General features: G+C 38.8%; 1 protein-coding gene across 1 annotated transcript in view; it reads left to right on the top strand.

Annotated features, from left to right (window-relative positions):
- The window catches only part of FRK (fyn related Src family tyrosine kinase), a 61,601-nt gene that overhangs the window by 26,606 nt on the left and 15,436 nt on the right, over positions 1-19,559 (top strand). Inside the window, exons 3-4 of the mRNA XM_040627480.1 lie at positions 16,088-16,251; positions 17,912-18,080. Of these exons, the coding sequence (XP_040483414.1) occupies positions 16,088-16,251; positions 17,912-18,080 (333 nt within the window). The remainder of the gene's footprint in view (positions 1-16,087; positions 16,252-17,911; positions 18,081-19,559) is intronic.

Below are 19,559 nucleotides of genomic sequence, written 5' to 3'. Positions count from 1 at the left end.
CAGATGATGCTCCTTAGATGAAAATGGGAATTATTTTGAGCACTTTGACAAACAAAGTAGAGATCTGTAAATCGTTCATATATTACTACCCATGTGCTTGAATAACTATCAAGGTAGTAGATTGTCTTTATTATAAATGTGATCATGATCAATTCAATAGGAGTTTTAGTTTTGAGTAGCAAGATAGTGCCCGAACTGAGATTTGAACCCAGGTCTCTCTGGATCTTGGGCCCAGATAACATAAACTTAATGATCTCAAACTGGGAAAAAGGGGAAAGATTAAAAGAAAATTTGCGCAGTGGAAGACAGCAGGAGGCAAAGAGAACATTTGAGAGGGCGTGGTGTTGAGTTTTGGACGGAACAGGAAATTAATCTTGGCTCTGGAAATGACCCTCAGGCCTTCTGATTCTTCCTCTTTTCCACTGGTCTTGAGATTCTCGTCCAGTTTATACTTCCGGGAAACAATAACTAACTAAATAAATGTTTGCGTTTCAAGGCTGCCTGATTCTTCAATTAAGCATCCAATCAATTTCTTTTAGTTACTCATAAGTGGCAAAAAAATATTTGAAAAAATCCTGTAGAATTAAGCCTAACCAGCTTTCATCTGGTGTTTGTAAACAGCCACATTGGCTACAATGCTGAATGCTGTATGTCTACCCTATGCTGGCTTCTACTTTCTGCTTACACTCTGCAACTATGGGCCATTGGAGGGCTTTCAATCAGACCTTTGCTTTGGGGCTTTGCTCCCTCTTGTGGCATATCAGGAAATAACATGCCATTTCAGAAACAATGCAGGAGATTTTTGTTTTGATTTTGTTTTTAGGTTTCATGACCCATTAATTTATAGGAAGGGGAAGAATATCTGATTTTAGTTGGAAACAAGTTTACCATTTTAAAGTATCTTTAGCATCCTGTGCTATAAATGGAAACACGTCCGACTGGCAGTAATTTTACTTTATTCATGTCAAAAAATTGACCAAGGTTTGAATTTTCTTAATGATTCAGATATCTAGTTACTATGTGGTGATAGTTACACAAAATGTGTTCATGATGTAATAAGTGAATGAAATAAATACAGTCCAATTTAATAAATTAGCAGCTCTAATTTTCAACTGTGTATTTAAAATGATATATGCATATCAGCTACTTTATAACTATTTTTCAGCATTGCATCAATCACGAAGTCATTTCTAATGCATTTTAGAAACGTGCTTTGCATTATGTTATTAGAAACTTTGGCACAGGAGCTACAACCTGAGAACGTATTCTGTTGTCTTAAAAGCCTACGTGTGGCAGGTACTAAATTTATTTTCCTATTTGTGTTAGCAGGACAGGGACTTTCGTTAAACCCCTTCTTTCTGCAGAACTAGATCCTTATCACCTTCAGATGCTTTTAAAAATGTTTTGCTAGAAGTAAAACATGAAGGAGGCAAAAGCATAAAAGGAGAAAAACAAAAATTATATTCCTATTTTTATATAATTTTAGTAAGCATCATTTTCTATATATCTCTTATGTGTATAATCCTGAAAAATGATAACCCAGGCCTTCAGGAACTTGTGATTCATTCATTCATTCATTCATTCATTCATTCAATACTTATTTAATGCCCACTATGTGCGGTTAGTATTCAGAGGGCTGAGCTACAATGGCAAACAGTCTCTGACCTCATGAAGTATGTAGTCTAGTTGGCAGTGGGAGGTAAGTGTCAACTAAATCTAAAAGGCACACGCACATAGGAAAGATATCTATATATTTGCTGTGTTACTCTGGTTTCTACAAGAGTAAGCAAACATTGAAATCAAGGAAAACGCATTGTTTTACTAAACAGAATAATGATGGTTTGGAGTAGAAATGAAAATTGCTTTCTTGTATTGGCAATTTGAAAGAAATCGGAAGCAGAATTTTATGCGAAGAATATCTAGGCTGGGAAGATGAGGTCGTCAGAACCTCAGTTGGATTCTCCCTTTAAAGGTATTAAAGTTTATGATTATGAGCTCTGTAGCCTTGTTTTTGGGGTTTGAATTCTTCCTCTTATACAGTGTGGCTTTTGGCAAATCACTCAGCCTCTCTGTGCCTCAGTTCCCTCTTCAGCAAAATGAAGATTAAATATAGTATCTACCTGGGCACCTGGGTGGCTCAGTCAGTTGAGTGTCTGCCTTTGGCTCAGGTCATGATCCCAGGGTCCTGGGATCCAGACCCACATCGGTTTCCCTGCTCAGTGGGGGGTGGAGGAGTGCGGAGTCTGCTTCCCGTCCCCCCTCCCCATGGCTCATGCTCTCTCCCTCTCAAATAATAAATAAAATCTTAAAAAATATATAGTATCTACCTCTTGGTGCTATTCTTTGGATTAGATGAATTAACATAGTACAGGAAAGGTACTTGGGACATTGCCTGGCACAAAGCAAGCAATATATTTGCCATTGTCATTAGCATTCAGACCTGAGCAATAATGAGCCTTTAGATTACGTGGCCCATCGTGGCAGCTTGCTGTCATGGGATAACAAAGGGACCATGAAACTATGTTGATTGCTGTGTGGGATGGACCTAAGAAGATACTGGTTTTGTTCTTTTCTCTTTAAAATTTGTGGTGTAGTTTCAGCATTTTGTTTTGTTAGTTTTGGTAATTTCGGTTGTGAAAAACAAGGGTTAGGTACGATAATGGCACTGCTATCAGGGGTGGGAGGGATGCCCAGTGAATAGGGTAGGATCTCAAGTATCAAGCACATTTATCATCACATATAAATACGTATAACCCATCATGTTTCCCTCGATGGGCTTTTGTCACTATGCTGAACCCCCAGATTTTCACGTTTCATCTAACTGTTTAAGTTTGTGTCTTAGTTTTCTCTTTCAGAAAGTTGAAATCATAATTTTTCTCCACCACATTCAAATGTTGCAATGACTATATTTATTTCTATAAAGCTCCTTGCTAGAACAGTAGAATTAGAGCATTTGAACTGAAAAGGACTTTCAGATCATCTAGTCAAAGCACTCGTTTTATAATTGAAGGAATTGGAGGTCAGATAGCTAAGTAACTCAGCCACGGTAATACAAGTAGGTGTGAGTAATGTGTAGCTACCTTTAAAATCGGATCTTCTGACATCTTTTAAATGTTACTCAGAAATCATGCTGCTTTCTTTAAAATGCCCTCTGTTAGTCAGTTTTTACCTCTAAAATTCAGTGGTTTACTCATTTGCATGAGGACTGTTGGTTGGTTGTACTTGGCGAGGCTCTGTTGGTCGTACCAGGCCTACGTTCAGCTCCATGTATCTTTCATTCTGGGACTCAGGACAGGGGAGCAGCGGTGGCTTTCTGGGGGAAGGCACTCTCAGGGTGGAGAGCAGAAGCTGGGGGGAGAGCAAAGAAGAGGAGGGCAAACTATTCAGACTGTTTAAAGCTTCTGCTAGGAAAATAATAATAATAATAAAGCTTCTGCCAGGATGTGCCATAGGTTGTGTTTGCCCCCATTCCAAAGGAATCACACAGCCACATCTGAAGTCAGTGAGATGGGGAAGGATGTTACACCTGTTGGAAGCCATGGCAAAGGCCAAGAAAGAATGATTCATTGACATACCTTATGTAAATAAATGCAATCAAAGGGCTCAGAATCCAGTAGAAGAGGTACACTGTAAATATTGAAGGGGTTCAGGACAGGTCCCCCCCTCCCCCCCGCCCCCAGTGTTCCACTTTGGCATGTGGGTTGTTGAGCTGATGGCACTCGAGACACTTCGGGCTCACGAGAAACTTTTGTCCCTCCCTTAAGCACACAGAAGAATCTAAATTAGGGCCTTTCCACAATACGGGTTATTAACAAAGGTACTTTTTATCTGGGTGACGCATCTGTATGGCAGGGCAAACATCTAATTACTAAACATCTGCTCTTCTTATCAGCCTGTGAAGTACATTTCTTTCCTCTGAAATCCCAGACCCCTACCCCCTTCTCTTTAGTTCAGTTCAGAATGACATTTAGACCTCATTTAGCTTGGCTGTCTTTGGAATTTCCATGTCTGCATGAATTCCCCATATGTATGCTGATATTAAATTTGTTTTTCTCCTGTTAATCTGTCTCATGTCAATTTGATTCTTAGTCCAGCTGGAAGGACCTTTGAGAGGATAGGAATTCTTGCCCCCCAACAATATATGGGAGTAACACTGTGGAATGAATTCAATAGTAGAAGTCAATGTACAGAAGGACCAAGTGAGCCACTCTGCTTGCTTAGACCAAGAGGCTTAACAGAAGAGGAGATGCCTGGGCTGGGCCTTAAAAAATGAATCTGTCTCTAATACATAGATAGAATGGCATTCTAGTTGGGGTTAATAGTTTGTACAAATGCACAGAAACAGGAAACAGTGTAGTGCATTTAGGAAACTGCAGATAAGTGTTAAAAACTTGAAGATAGGTTGTAGCAGGAAACTGTCTTGAGGCGTCTGAACTTAGGTGATGGGAAACACTTGAAGAGCTATCGAAAGGAGAATGATGAGTTCAGATTTAGGTTTTAGAAGACTACTGGGGTGACTGTGGCAGAAGGACAGTGATTCTGAAGACAGGGAGAGCAGCATCTGAGCCTCCTGCAGTAGTCCAGGAGAGAGAAATTGAAGGGCACTTCACAAGGTGGTGGTGGTGGGGAGTACGGATTGGCAGGCATAATGCTCCGTAAGAGATGAGAAGTCTGGAGGGGAGAGGAAACCAGAGTGACCCCCAAATCTCTAGTTTAACTGACTGGGTTTCAGGATGGCAGTGCCATTCACTGAGATAGAGTATTCCAGCTGGGGAGGAAACTTGGGAGGTAAGATCATGTGAATTAAAATTTCGACTTGGTACCTTTGAGATGCCTGAGGGATCTAGAAGGCAAGAGTGAGGGCAGCATTGTAGAGAGGGTCACCAATACTCATTATAGTCATCAGAACCTAGATGTCTGCAGTAACACCAAAAACGGGTTGTGACAGATGATATGATGGGGTTAGAACCAATGTTGAAGGAGCAGATGGAGATGGAGCAGTGAGAATGAGAAAGTATAATCATGGTATTAGATGGAGTACAATGTTTCAAGGAGGGAACGTGCAACCTATGTTTCCCTTTAAAAGATGTCAATTGCAGAAATAGGCCTTATCTGCAACATTATCATCATCTCGTGATTCAAGAGCGGCAATACATTTACTTGCTTCCGGAGCTGTGATCACTGCCTTTTGGGAGCTGCTTGAAAATACTGTTTGACAATCGAGGGAGACAGTTGGTGTAAAGATCAGTTGGTATAAGAGTGTGGGATTCAGAGTTTCATCACCCGCTTTTGAATCATAGCACTAATATTTATCTGCTTTGTATCCAGGGGCAAATTACTTAATCTCTCTGTACACTTTAGTTTCTCCTCTGTAATATGATGAAAATAATACCCATATCCTACAGGATTGTTAGCAGGATTAAATAAAATATTACATAAAAAAACACTGAGCACACTGCTTGCTTAAGGCAGGTGCTCAGTAATGATCCAATTGCATTTTGTTATTATGCATAAAGAGTGCTGCCTTTTGTTCAGAAAGATGGAGGTGTTGGCCCACCTTGCACTGGAACATGTGCCTTGAACTTTTTCCGGGAGTCGTGATGGCTCATGCTGAGTATTCACAGTTGTTCACCTGCTGCACCTCGGAGCTAGTGAGTCGTCAGGAAGATGGTTGGCCAGCCTTCCAAGTGCAGCCTGGGACTAGGGGATGGTTTGTCTTTATGTGAAGTGTTTACCTGAATGTGACCTGAACTATGGGAGCACTGAGCGATGACAAAGGAAGTGTAACCAGACAGAGCCTTGTGTAACCGTCATCAAATACTTACCTGAAATAAACAGCGGGAACATATCTTATATCACGGGTCCTCATTCAATACAAAGTTCTAAGAATGAGAGCTATTGCCTCTTGGAAATGTGAATGAATAATGAGCAAATCACCAATAGTTGTCATGCGTATGTAAAAACAATAAAAAAAAGTGGAAGGAGACGATATTCTGCTATGAAAATAAATCAGCTAATACATGAGGAAGTCCTTTGTATTTTTGCAAGAAGATAAAAATTGATTTCAAAGTATTTTAATTATCATTCATTACATTCCACGGTGACTTTCATGTTCACTCCGTTCATTATGTCTGCTAGTTACTGAAAGTGGGTAGGGAGACAGAGGAGGAGTTCAGGGCCAGAGTTCTCCAGCATGGGGAAAGCTTCCTGAGAGTTTTGACGAGGAGGGGACAGAAAGATGCCATTCAAAAAGCTTTGAGATCTAAAACATTCTCCTGAGAAACCAGTAAATTATTACTTGGTTAAAACAAACAAAACCAGGAATGAGGAAATAAGAGATTGAAAGTTTTGCTGTTCCTACTATCATTCGTTGACACTCCAGAAGGCTGGAGTTGACTTCCAGCCCTGCAAACAACTAGAAGTTTATTTCAGAACTCGGGCCTTTGTTTTTCCCCTCAGTAAAGGAGGGATTGGGACTAAATCACCTTTAAAATTTCTTCTTGTTCACGTATCACATTCTCTTTGTTGGTAAGACTAGTAGAATTTGTAAAGACTGTCTAGTCTAATATTGTTCTTTCTGAGGAATCTTTTACAGCTTGAAAAGCAGCTGCAAACCTCCCATGGACAGAAACCCCAGAGAACTAGCCTATTCCATTGCTGGGCAGTTCATTCCTTAGGAATTTCTTCTTAGGTTCGGTAGATGCACCATTTCTTTGATTATCATTTCATATGTGCATGTGTTTGCTTACTTCTACAAAAGGTTTTAAGTTGGTAAAATACAGCTAAACATAAAAAAGACAAAATCAATGAAAAAGAAAAGAGAAATAGATTTTGCTGAGCCTCTAATGGGAGATAATTATCACAGTTTAGAAATCAGTTTAGCCAAGGATTCTCTGGCAGATAAGGCAAAAAGGGAAGCACGTTGTACTTCTCGCTGGCTTCCGTGGGAGGAGATGCGTTCTCATTTTAAGCATTAAGTTCAAAGAGAAATGGGGGTCTCAAAGACTGCCGAGTATCAGAATGGACAGTCTTTCGCTGAATGGGTGAACCTTGTCTTACAGAGTTAATTCTTACATGGCTTCTCTAAAGAAGCTGGAAACATTGTGTATTTGTTTTTATTTTAAAGTCACTGTACCTTTATTACTGTTGGTTAGGAAAACAGGGAGTAAAATACTCACAGATCTGCCAGTCTTTTCATGTTGGCAAATGTAATCATCTTTGCCCTTATGCAATTATGGTTTTCACAGAGAACCTCAGCTGGCTTCCCTTAGCGGTAAAGGGCCCCGGGATATGGGAGCTGCCAGACACATCCTCATGTTTGCAATTATACTATTCTCTTAATTTTGTATCCCACTTATTTCCTTAACACATTATGTTTTTTCTTGTTACTACATAATTTTTATGATTATATTTTTAACTCTCAGTTTTCAGATTTACTACAATTTAACAGTCATTTAGCGCTGTAAAAATGCTGCAGTGAACATCCTTATACATACTGCTTTTCCTCTTTTGGATGATGAACTGCGTTTAGTTTCCCATATAAATGCTTTTATTGAATTTCATGTTGGAAATGGACCCACATTAATGGACATGATAAGAGCCACCCCTTTGCAATGTGTCGGTGTATTTATATTACGAATGCTGCTGCTGCTATTACTCATTGCATTTTCTGTGTTTCTTTTTCCTTTTCTTTCTTTCTTTTTCTTTTTTTTCCCGTTCTTTGTTTCCTTTATGAGGTCCTACATGAGAAATTTCTGTCTCATTTCAATTCCAGGGATAGTTGTGGTTTTTTTTGTTTTGTTTTGTTTTGCTTTTGCTTTTGTTTTTGAGTAACGTTAATGTTACTATGTTCTTCAGGGAATCAGGTAACTGGATGTGTTTCCCTCCGGCCTATGAGCTGCCAGAAATGTAGAGAGCCAAATCGTTGGCATACATCTAGCAAACCTGGATTGGAATGTAAAGAATACCTTACATAAAGCATACCGGCCTTGTTCCTAGAGGGTCGTCCTTCCCTTAACCTTTTGTCCTCTTTCCTTTACCCACTTATTCTAAGTTTTCTTTTATTTTGATAATTTATGCAAGCCTTTGAGTCTTTCTGGAACAAAGCAGGGATAGAGCTAAATAAATGCATGTCAATATTTGGATTATTTCCTTAGGGTAAGTTTTGAAAAGTGGAAGCACTGGCTCTCATGTCACATTAAATCTTAGACCAGTGAAAGATTTTCTGTAGGAAACTGAGATAATATAATCCAAGCATGTAAATTCCTGGTGATTTATTGCAGATGTAATACTGAGTGAGATGTTAGAGTCCCGAGAGGAATAAAGAGTCAAGTTGTTTCATGGAGACTTTCTCTGCAATATTAGTTGCTGCAAATGCCGTTTTCATGTGAAACTGTGGGAGATACTTCCCTGTTATCTAGCATAATATTCAATGTTACAGTTATGTACTATTAATTAAAGAGATACTCATTTCTTTTCTTTTTTTCTTTTTCTCCTTTTTTATTTTTAAGTTTCAGCATGTGAAGGTTTTTTTTGTTTTGTTTTTTGTTTTTTGTTTTTAGTTGGCTCTCCACCCAATGTGGGGCTTGAACTCACAACCTTGAGATCAAGAGTTGCACGCTCTAAGGACTGAGGCAGCCAGGTGCCCTTAGATATTCATCTTCTTAAGATAACACATGTATAAGCAGTAAAATTGACATTCTGTCCTGAAAATATAAGAGCCAGCTTTGATCGGGAGTTGGTTTACTTTTAGAGAGAGTCAGACAATATAGGGGTCTTGAGGATAAGATCAACATTTTTCTCAAAAATGTCATTCATTAAGTATTTGTACAGTATATGGTTCAGGCTCATGATTTCTGTGCTATATAATATGGGACAGACTGTCGACTTTTGTGTATAAGGGTAACTGATTATATCGTCTTTGACTTATAAAGGTAGCTAGTGATTGGATGTGTCCTCAAATAGAGTTTTTACTAAGTTTTTTTTGAGTCAGCTAATGAAAACATTCTCTTAATCGGTCTTCACTTAGCCTGCCAGTTTAATAGAGGTACTGACCAATGTCCACAGCACTCTCAAATATGCCTGGCTGGAAGGCAGGTGACCAAGGGGATCCACTAGTTGAAATGTATGCATAAAAATAGTTGTTTGTTCCCTTGGTTGTATTGTGTGTTTTTTCCCAGAAAAAGAGGTAACGACTCTTTTGCATGATACTGCTTTAATATTTTAAGACAGATGTACTTTCTCCTTTCAAAACTATTCACACTAGGATCCTACTATATCTGTTGTAGAACAAAATAGAGTGTAAAACGAGTGTGTGTCTTGAATTGTTTAATGGGAATATAGTAGAATAACTCAATTAAATGTATATTTACTTATTGTTATAGACCAATCTTAGCGTGATTTCTGAGGCAATAGTGTTGGAGGAGTTATGACTATCTTCATAGTAGTTTTGCAAAGTACTAATAAAAAGGAGTTTACAAGTGCAGGAGCTCTCTTATGCAGAATTAATAGCAGTTTCTTCACTTAATACATTTGGTGCCCACTATGTTATGTAGCCATCATTGTGCAAAGAGTGGAAAATTTTACTTTGGAAGTGGCTCTCTTTTGTTGACAAAGCTATTTGATAATACTGATATTCTAATATAGTACTCATCCATTGCACATTTAGATATATCTATCATCCTTTGTGAATAATGACACTCAAACTATCCCTATGGGGGTATATAGATAAGATCATTATTCTCATTTTCTAGATAAGGAAACTGAAATGAAATTCCTTGCCTAAGGTCAAAGAACAAATCACTGGCAGAATAAGATTAGGGCAGTGAGTTCTTGATTTTCAATCCTTTGTTCAATCATCTAAGTCATAGTGTTTTACTCAGTATGGGAACAGATTATTATCAGTCAAGAGGAATAAGACTGTGCCCAGATGATGCCAGAAGATCAGCTGAAAAATGAAAATCGACTCAATCAACCATTTGTTTATCTATAAAATGCCAAGCTACTCATTTCGCTGATATTTTTCACTGAGCTACTAGCTTGCCTTTGTGTCTTGCAGACATAGTCTCTAACATTACGTTCATATTGTATCCTAAATCTCATTTCTGGAGGTTCTGTCTTTTAAAAATCTAATTTTGGAATATCTTGGAATTCATAATGATTTGATATGCACTGAATACTATGTTAGTGATGTGGTAAAATGGGGACAGAACTCCTTGAAAGCTCACAGCACTTCCTCCTACAGCAAACACTTTTCTTACCAGCACAGATGATATAAAGTAAGAACCCCCCCCCCTTAGGAGAAAGCTGGACTCTGTATCTGCTGTCGACCACTTAGAAAAGCATTGGAGTCTGGCAAACAGGACTGCAATCATAAGATTCCATCCCTATCACAGAGATTCCCCCAGAATTAGTTACTCTGGAAGCGAAGGGGGCCAAATAATCACGTGACCTGTGTCACAGCCCTTACGGAAGTTCATGGGAGAAATCGTTGAATTCTTTCAACATTTAACATTCAGACCTTTATTGTACTCCTCCTACATGCTTACCTACATCTCTGCAATATATCCTGATTCTTCGACATGTTCCGGTAGATTAATCTGTTGACAGGTGAAACATTTTCCCCTAGGTCAAACAGCATAAATGAGAGTCAAGATGTAAACTCAGGATGCCTGGCCTTTTAGCTAAATTCATTCAATCATGATGCTCCTGAGTTTGTTGATGGATGGTTCCATTATATTTTATAGTTAGCCTTATGGTTTTTGCCAATGAACTACTAGAATGCTTAATTAGTCTGAACTCAGTCATTCACAATAAGAATGGCACAAACATTATGATTCTCTTTTATAGTCTGTAGACCTCGAAGTAGGTTTGGTACAATAATAAAGATCACAGCGAGCCAGAAAAGGAATAGAAAATTCATTTCTCCCTAGTTCTCAGACCCCCTCAATTCAACCTTTGTTAGGAATGACAACTTGAAAATGTCTGGACTCACTACTAACAGTTTAAGACCACTTTTAAAAAAACAATCATATATTTTGGATTTGATTACTCAAGAATACAATATTAAAAGTGCCTTCTTCCTGACTAAAATGTATTGAATTTCCCTGATGTAGCTTCTGTGGTCTAATTTGTACATCATATATGTAGAGAGAGGGGGAGAGGGAGAGGTACATATATACATAGACACATAGATATATAGATAGTCTTTCAGTCTTATTTAGGTTGAAAACTTGAATGAACCAAATATAAATATCCATGCTGTCAGTTAGAGATGGAGTAGTTATTTCTGTGCTATGCTGCAGAAATTTAAAAAAAAAAAAATATATATATATATATATACATATATATAAATTTGAATGACTATCCTCTCATAGTATCTATGTTCTGGGGCTAAGTGTATTTTCCTCCCTTTAAAAATAAAACTCCAGGGAAGTTTGTCTTGAAATATTTGTGTATTGACCTATTTAATTTTGCAGTGGACATTTCAGAAGCTTACATTTCACTTCAAATTCAAGAGTTGGTGAATCATCTTCCATTCATGTAGCAGATGTTTCTGTTAGTTGTTACTCTGTGCTGAGCTCTGATTAGATAGTGGGTCAAAAGAGCAGAGCCCCTGCCATCAGGGAGCTGCCTCTATTGAGATAAGTAGTTTCACAGTTAAACTGGGTGATAGGAGGGAGATAGAGAGGGCTGCATTTGGTAGGGTGGGTGGAGAGGGATGGTTCTGAAGAATTAAACTGAGATCTGAAAGAAGGGGCCAGCTTTGAGAAGATTCAGATTCGTACGGAAAGCATCCAAGTGGTGTCCAACACTCTGAGGGGAGAATGACTTAAGTTATTTTTTTAAATTTTTTTTTTTAAAGATTTTATTTATTTATTTGACAGAGATAGAGACAGCCAGCGAGAGAGGGAACACAAGCAGGGGGAGTGGGAGAGGAAGAAGCAGGCTCATAGCGGAAGAGCCTGATGTGGGGCTCGATCCCATAATGCCGGGATCACGCCCTGAGCCAAAGGCAGACGCTTAACCACTGTGCCACCCAGGCGCCCCTATTTTTTTTTAATTTTTAAAAAATATTTTATTTACTTATTTGTCAGAGAGAGAGAGAGAGAGCACAAGCAGGGGGAGTGTGAGGCAGAGGGAGAAGCAGGCTCTCCACCAAGCAAGGAGCCCAATGTGGGCCTCAATCCCAGGACCCTGGTATCATGACCTGAGCCAGAGGCAAATGCTTAATGGACTGAGGCACCCAGGCGTCCCATTACTTAAGTTTTTGAAAGGACTACAGCAAGTAATGGGAATTCAGGGAGAGAAAACAACAGCCATCAGAAATGTTTGATTACTAAGATGGAAACAATTGGAAATTTGGAGATTTCTTAAAGCCTGCTCTTTTATTTTAATGGTGGGGAAACTGAGGCCTGGTGAGATTGATGTGTTTTTGGTCATATACAAGTTAAATTGTAACCTGGGTCTCCCATTTCCAGATTTACTGCTTTTTCTATTAAACAAAATTACTTTTATTGTGCTTGAGAACTCTGAATGTATTGCAGAGTATTGGTTTTTACAGTTGAGAGTTGAAACCTGTACAGAGTTGGCAAACATTTATTTAGGCTTTCTTTATAATCAATAACAGTTGCCAAAGCCGTATCAGTCATTGTGATTTGCATCCCTTATTAAGAAAATTACAGGGAGTCCTTTAACTCTTCAGTCATTTATTGATTTTAGTTTCCAGCTTGGAAATCTTTAGGTCTTTTGTGGTGCATCAAAAAGGAATTCCTGTTTATGGTTATTTTCCACACACTCCACTTCAGTTTGAAACCAGATATTGTCCATCTTGTGTAAAAGAGGGGAATTTTTTTTATTGCTTGCAATCATTTCCAATTATAATCCTATCAGCTTGCTAGACATCTCAGCTATAATCTATGTACTTTTCTGTTTGATAAATGGCAAAGCTTGAATTTTCAGGCCAATCATTTATATAAATTGCAGGTATGCTTTCTGTTTAGCTACCTTTCTACTTCTAATATTTTTATTACTTTGTGGAGAAATGAATTGGGCTGATACTGTTGACAGCTCTCCTTAATTTTTCTGTTAGCCTTTTAATCCATATATAGGAATTATTATGAGTTTAGCACTACATCCTGATAAAACCCTTCCATTTGGTGATGATTATACAGGGCAACTAACATTGTCCCAAGAGTCACGGTCAGTGGGAATGGTAACTTGACAGATCAGACAGTATGAGAGTATGTTGCAGATCCTTCAAAAATTGTAACTTAAGGGGCACCTGGGTGGCTCAGTCATTAAGTGTCTGCCTTTGTCTCAGGGCGTGATCCCGGCATTCTGGGATCAAGCCCCGCATCAGGCTCCCTCCGCTGGGAGCCTGCTTCTTCCTCTCCCACTCCCCCTGCTTGTGTTCCCTCTCTCACTGGCTGTCTCTCTCTCTGCCAAATAAATAAATAAAATCTTTAAAAAAAATTGTGATTTAAGAAACTTATATGGCTTTTGGAGAATCGCAATGTCCTCCCACCCTCTGTATTATAAAAAACTAAAATATTTTTCTGTATGCAGATGATGTGATTCTTTTTTTCAGCTTTATTGAGGAAAAATTGAGAAAATTGTAAGGTACTTAAAGTGTACAATGTGATGATTTGATATACGTATACTTTGTGAAATGATTACTCCCACTGAGTTAATTAACACATTCATCACCTCACATATTTACCTTTTTTTGGTAAGAGAACATTGAAGTTCTTTAAAAAAAATAGATTTTATTTATTTATTTGACAGAGAGAGAGAGCGCACATGTGTGTGTGCACAAGCGGGGGGAGTGGCAGAGGGAAAAGGAGAAGCAGACTCCCGCTGAGCAGGGAGCCCAACGCAGGGCTCCATCCCAGGACTCTGGGATCATGACCTGAGCTGAAGGCAGACGCTTAACCCCACTGAGCCACAAAAGCGCCCCTAAAAAAATTGTTTTAAATGGATGTGTGACATATGTAACAAAAGTACACAATTTATAAGAGTTTGGTTTGATGAACATTCAGAAGGTGAATATGTCCATGTAAACCAGCCCCCAGTCAAGAAAGAGAATCATACCTACATGCCAGTCTGACTCCAAATGTCAATAGTTTTGCTAGTTTTTAAATAATAGTTTTAAATAACATTTGTGAGATTCATTCATGTTGATGTGTGCATTTATAGTTTGTTTATTTACATATCTGTATGGTATTCCCTGGACAAACACCATAATTTCTCAGTCTCTTCTACAGTTGATGGACATTTGGATTGTTTCCAGGTTTAGACTCTTACAAACAATGCTGCTAAGCATTCCTGTACATGTGTTGTGGTGCATATGTTGTGCCTTTTGTTGGTTACATACGTTGGAGTGGAATTACTATACCACAGATAATTATGTTCAACTTTAGTAGATCCTGACAGTTTTCTAAAGTGATTATGAAAATTACACTTCCATCATCTGTGTATGAGATTTCCAGTTACCCTACTTCCTTGGCACCACTTGCTATTGTCTGTTTTTTATTTTAGCCGTTGTGGGGTACGCTGATTATTCTGTGAGGAAAACATTGTCCTCACCAGCATTGTGCCCTCAGGACATCTCCACGCTGGGATTGAGCTGTCTTCTACTCAGTCTTCTTTCCATTCATGAGAGCATTGTTCCAGCTTGACTGATGACTGGAACACAAGTTTCTATATTTAGCTGGGAATTCAAAGTATCTCTATCCCTGGTAAATGCTGCTCAATGCTCACCAATAACTTTGCTAAATGAAAGACAAGCTTATGGAATGCACTGGACAGTATTCTGAATGCAAGTGCTTTAAAAAAGCGCCCTATTCAAACTAATTTAAGTAAAAAAGTTGACTGATTCTTTTAGCTGAGAAGCCAAGCTTTGTGGGCTCCAGGGGCTAACCTTCGCTTTCCAGTTGAAGGAAAGAGCTTCTGAGGCAAGCTCTTTCTCTGCCTGGGGGCAAGATTTTGCCAGGCGCCGGGAAACTCCAGCCTTTAAACAGAAACCAAACCAAAACAAAAGCCATAACAACAGACTGTTTCCTGTTTTCCTAGAGCTCTCTAGCACAAGTCCTGGAATTGAGTCTTCTTGGCTCTGATTGTCGGTTCCTTGGCGCAGGGTGGGCACCAGTGCCTCTGAACCACATGCTGTTAGAGGAGCAATGATTCTCTGAAGAAAATTGGGGTGCAATTACCAGAGAAAGGGAGGATGGTTGGTGGCAGGCAAAAGCAACAAAATATCTACTCTAAGTCAGATGATTTGAAAAAGGGTGTGCAGTCTGTTTATTGCTTTAGCTGTTTCAGGACTTGGCCTTGGATCAAGCAATAGTGCTGGAAAGTTGTATACATGGATTGCATTATTTGGGGCCCTGTAGAATTGCTTTTATTGAACTGTGCTTGGACATTCTGTTACCGGCCTGCATTTAGAGACGGTATAATGAGCTGCCCTGCAGAATTCCTTATATTATTGTCGGGTAGTACTGAGGACACTGTTTTATTCTATTTCCGCTTTATAGGATATCGTGGGAGAAAATTCTCCGTGGTGTCTGTACCAGGAAGAGTTGAACTGTTTCTAAACAACTTTTGTGATTTTATCTTATGGTTTTTCTGAAACTGATAATGATTCCTTCTTTGCATTGCTAGTTTGATAGATGAACTTTTTTTTTAAGTGAGCTCTATGCCCAGTGGGGGCTTGAACTCACGACCCCGAGATCAAGAGTTGCATGCTCTACCGACCAAGCCAACCAGGCGCCCCTAGAATAACAGAGTCAATTTTATGGCTTGTTTTAATCAAGTCCAATAGGCCTCAAAGGCTAGGTTTTTTAGTGGTGACCTCACTCCTTTATTTTTGTTTTATATTTCCTTTAAAATGTGATTTCCCAATTCTTTTTCCTTTTTATTCTGCTGTATATCTTTTGTAAACTTCCTGAAGTCTTTTCTGAGACCAAGTTGCAAAATAAGTAGAACTTAGGAAAATGTTATTCCATGCATTGAAACTATCACCGCAAAATAATCAAATCTGCTTGGCTTTGGCAAGAAGTGTATTAATAGGACTTATTTTGGGTTCCAGTTTTAGATGAAAAGGTTGTGAAACACTACAGAATCAGAAGACTGGATGAAGGAGGGTTTTTCCTTACCCAGAGAAGAACCTTTGCATCGTTGAATGAATTTGTAGACTACTACACCAAGACAAGTAATGGCCTGTGTGTCCAGCTGGGAAAACCATGTGTAAAGGTGAAATGCTTTTAAGCTGTCTTCATTTTAAAGTTAACTTTTCTCCTTCAGATATTGGAGTATCTCTCATGTGATCTGTCTGTTCAGGAAAAAAAAATACCATTCGATTACCTGAGGCATGGATAGACAAACTATGGCCTATGAGCCCATACTGTCCCACTCTTATTTTTTAAATACTAAATTTTATTGGAACATGGGCATACGCGTTCATTTACAAGTTGTCTTTGATTTTTCTCTGTACTAGCAGAGTTTAATAGTTGCAACAGAAACCTCATGGCCCACAAAGACTGAAATATTTACTATCTCATTCTTTTCAGAAAAAGTTTGCCAACCCCTGACCTAAGGCACTCACTAAAGGCAGAAAACATTCATCCTTTGCACTAGGAAATTAATCTGGTATCCTGCCACTGGAGCGCTTAATGATATGGCTCGAGGGAAAAAAAAGTGGTGCCCAAATATAATTCTTACTTAGATCTGTATTCAAGAATATTAATATGAAATTACTAGACTCATTATCTGGTTGAGTTGTCCGCATAGAGATGTCATTTAACTAACTGTTCTAACAGTTTGACCAGACCAAACAACATTTATACATCTGTCATTATTCTGCATCTGTCTACATCTATCATTATTCAGTTGTTGCATGTGTTACCTCCACTTATTTAAAGTTGTGTAGTGGTCTTGCACTGTCATGGGGCAAAACCTCAGCTCCTCATCAGAGTTTAGGTCTCATGTCCTGTCAGTGGGACAGCCAGCCCTGTGGTTTATGTCTGGATGATCAGTGAAGGGTTCCGGGGAACATCTGACCAAAATTTTATAGACAGGGAGAAGCCGAAGAATTTTGTCCACTATGTAGGGAATTCATTGACTTAAATCTTACCAAGTGAATATGCACTTTTGGTATAAGTATGTGCATCTTGGATGGTTTGGCATGACCCCACAAAAATATGTAGGCTCATGCGAAGAATAGCTTACCTGATACAAGGTGTGGCTTAAAAAATACTCAGTTTTTGAATATTGTTGAATTCTGGTGGGGACAAGTGTTCACAGAGAAACATTCACCTTCTGTGTACTCACCGTGCTGATGATTTGGCAGAGGAGCTAAGATAATTTCTGATGGTCAGTAATGAACTAGAAGATGAACTCTAGGAGGGCAGCGGTCTTGTCTGTTTTGCTTACAGAATGGCACCTGCCATTCTGGTGCTTGAAAAATATGTATTCACTAAAGGAACAAGTACGTGAATGGATGAACATTTTACTTACGCAAAAATATATGATACATAAATGCTACAGGCCAAAGAATGTGGGGAGTAATTGTGAAAGAGGTGGAACTTCAAGTGGACCTTAGAATTGGGAGGATTGAGCTAGGTAAAAAGAGGAAAATCACGCCAGACCTATGTAAGGGTAGCATTGGTGTGGGGTGGGGCAGATGGACCGCAGGGTGCCTGATGTAGCATGATTTGAGGGGGAGGGCAGCTCAAAGAGCAATGATATAGATTCTGCCATGATTGCTTTTCATTTTAAAGTAATTAGAATAAAATTTACAATATTTTGGTTTTAAAAAACGGTGTCTTTTTAAAAAAGTGCCTAGACTACTATTTTCAACCAAAAAAATGTTAAACCTTTTTCTTATAATTATTCGAATTATTCTGTGAAACAGATACAAGTGCCAGTGCCTTTTGATTTGTCGTATAAAACCGTGGACCAATGGGAGATCGACCGCAACTCCGTACAGCTTCTGAAGCGATTAGGATCTGGTCAGTTTGGCGAAGTGTGGGAAGGCCTATGGAACAATACCACTTCGGTAGCAGTAAAAACATTAAAACCAGGTATGAGACTGAGAATGTCAAAGCTTAAATGTCAGATGTTGATTTTTAGAAGCTCAGCGTGCTACTGTCAATGTCCAAGGGGTCACAGGAGAGCCAATGCAGGCGCCAAGCAGGTGTTGTGATCACTTTCTCTGGACCAGGTGACAATAAAGTGTAACATACTTTAGATTGTAAAGGCAAGAGCCGGTGCCTGCGATCAACTAATGCTTAAAATATTCCCAGTGCAAGATTTCAACAAAGGGTCTCTTCTCCAGAGTTAGGATTATCCCTCTTCCCATTTTTTCCTAGCCTTTGTTAAAAATACTGACTTTACTGAAAATACTTAAAACAAATCAATGGAACCTTGGAGATCTTCAGGGAGAAACAATTTTACGAAATACTAATTGTTTATGATTAAAAGGTAAAAGGGTCCATCTAAAAGCCTTCATATATGGAAATGTAGGAGCTATTTTTTTCTTCCATCTTCCTTTTTCCTGTCATGGAAATTAAAAGTACACTAAAGTCATATTTATTCAGCTGGGCATTATGCCCTCCATTTTAAAAGCAGGATAAGAAAATTTAGAAAGATTAAGTAACTTTCCTAAAACTTACTAGCCATATAAACATGGGTAAAGTTTTAAACTACTTTAAGTCTCAGTTTTATCATTTGCAAAAAAGAGGGTCATTGGTGCAAATGCTTTGAATAATGTCTCGTTCATAGTAAGTGACCAGGAAAAACTTCTCATTTTAATTATTATTATTATTATTGTTATAGTACTGTAAGGTCAGTCAGTGGCAAGGCTGGAATTTGAACCCACATCTACCACTGTTGCATCACCCCAGGGAAGTGACATTCTATGACACTGTGACATAACTGTAGTCGCCTTACATCTACTTCTAATAACATAGGCAGGAATATAACCGGAGGCTAGAATATAAGTTCTCTGCTGGACCTTCATTCTTTACCTAACCCAGAATCCTTAAGGGTTTGGAAAGCCTCCTGGTGGCAGACTTGAGCATCTGGGTGCTGCTGGGTAGCAATCTGGTATGACACCACGGTTCCCAAACTGTGTGCCAAGGCACATGGGACACCACAGTGAATTCACAGGGATATCACAGGATATTTAAACGTTTTGAGGTAAATAGCTTGAATACCACACAGTTCAATATCAGATCGTGTTACATTCCTTTTACTGACATCATATCTTTGTGAAAATGGGTTTTTGGTGGGCACTGGGATCACATGCTACATCCAAGCAAAAATCCATGTGGGGCAGGAAGTGAGGGGAGCCATGTTCTATCTGCTTCCAAGACTTGAGGAATTGTGCTGTGCCCCATAGATGCATGTGTCTCTTTCGTAAGTAATTGTGGTTAAGAATGAAATAAAAATTATTTTTTCTTTTGATTTATCTGTATTACTTTTTAAAAGGGATATTAAATTGTTAGGACACAAATACTTTTAAAGTTGCTTTGATTTAACCAAGTAATCGATAAAACCAT

Source organism: Ursus maritimus, unplaced genomic scaffold, assembly GCF_017311325.1.
Source record: "Ursus maritimus isolate PB19 unplaced genomic scaffold, ASM1731132v1 scaffold_13, whole genome shotgun sequence".
In the NCBI taxonomy this organism is placed as follows: domain Eukaryota; kingdom Metazoa; phylum Chordata; class Mammalia; order Carnivora; family Ursidae; genus Ursus; species Ursus maritimus.
This window is presented reverse-complemented; position numbering and strand designations above follow the sequence as displayed.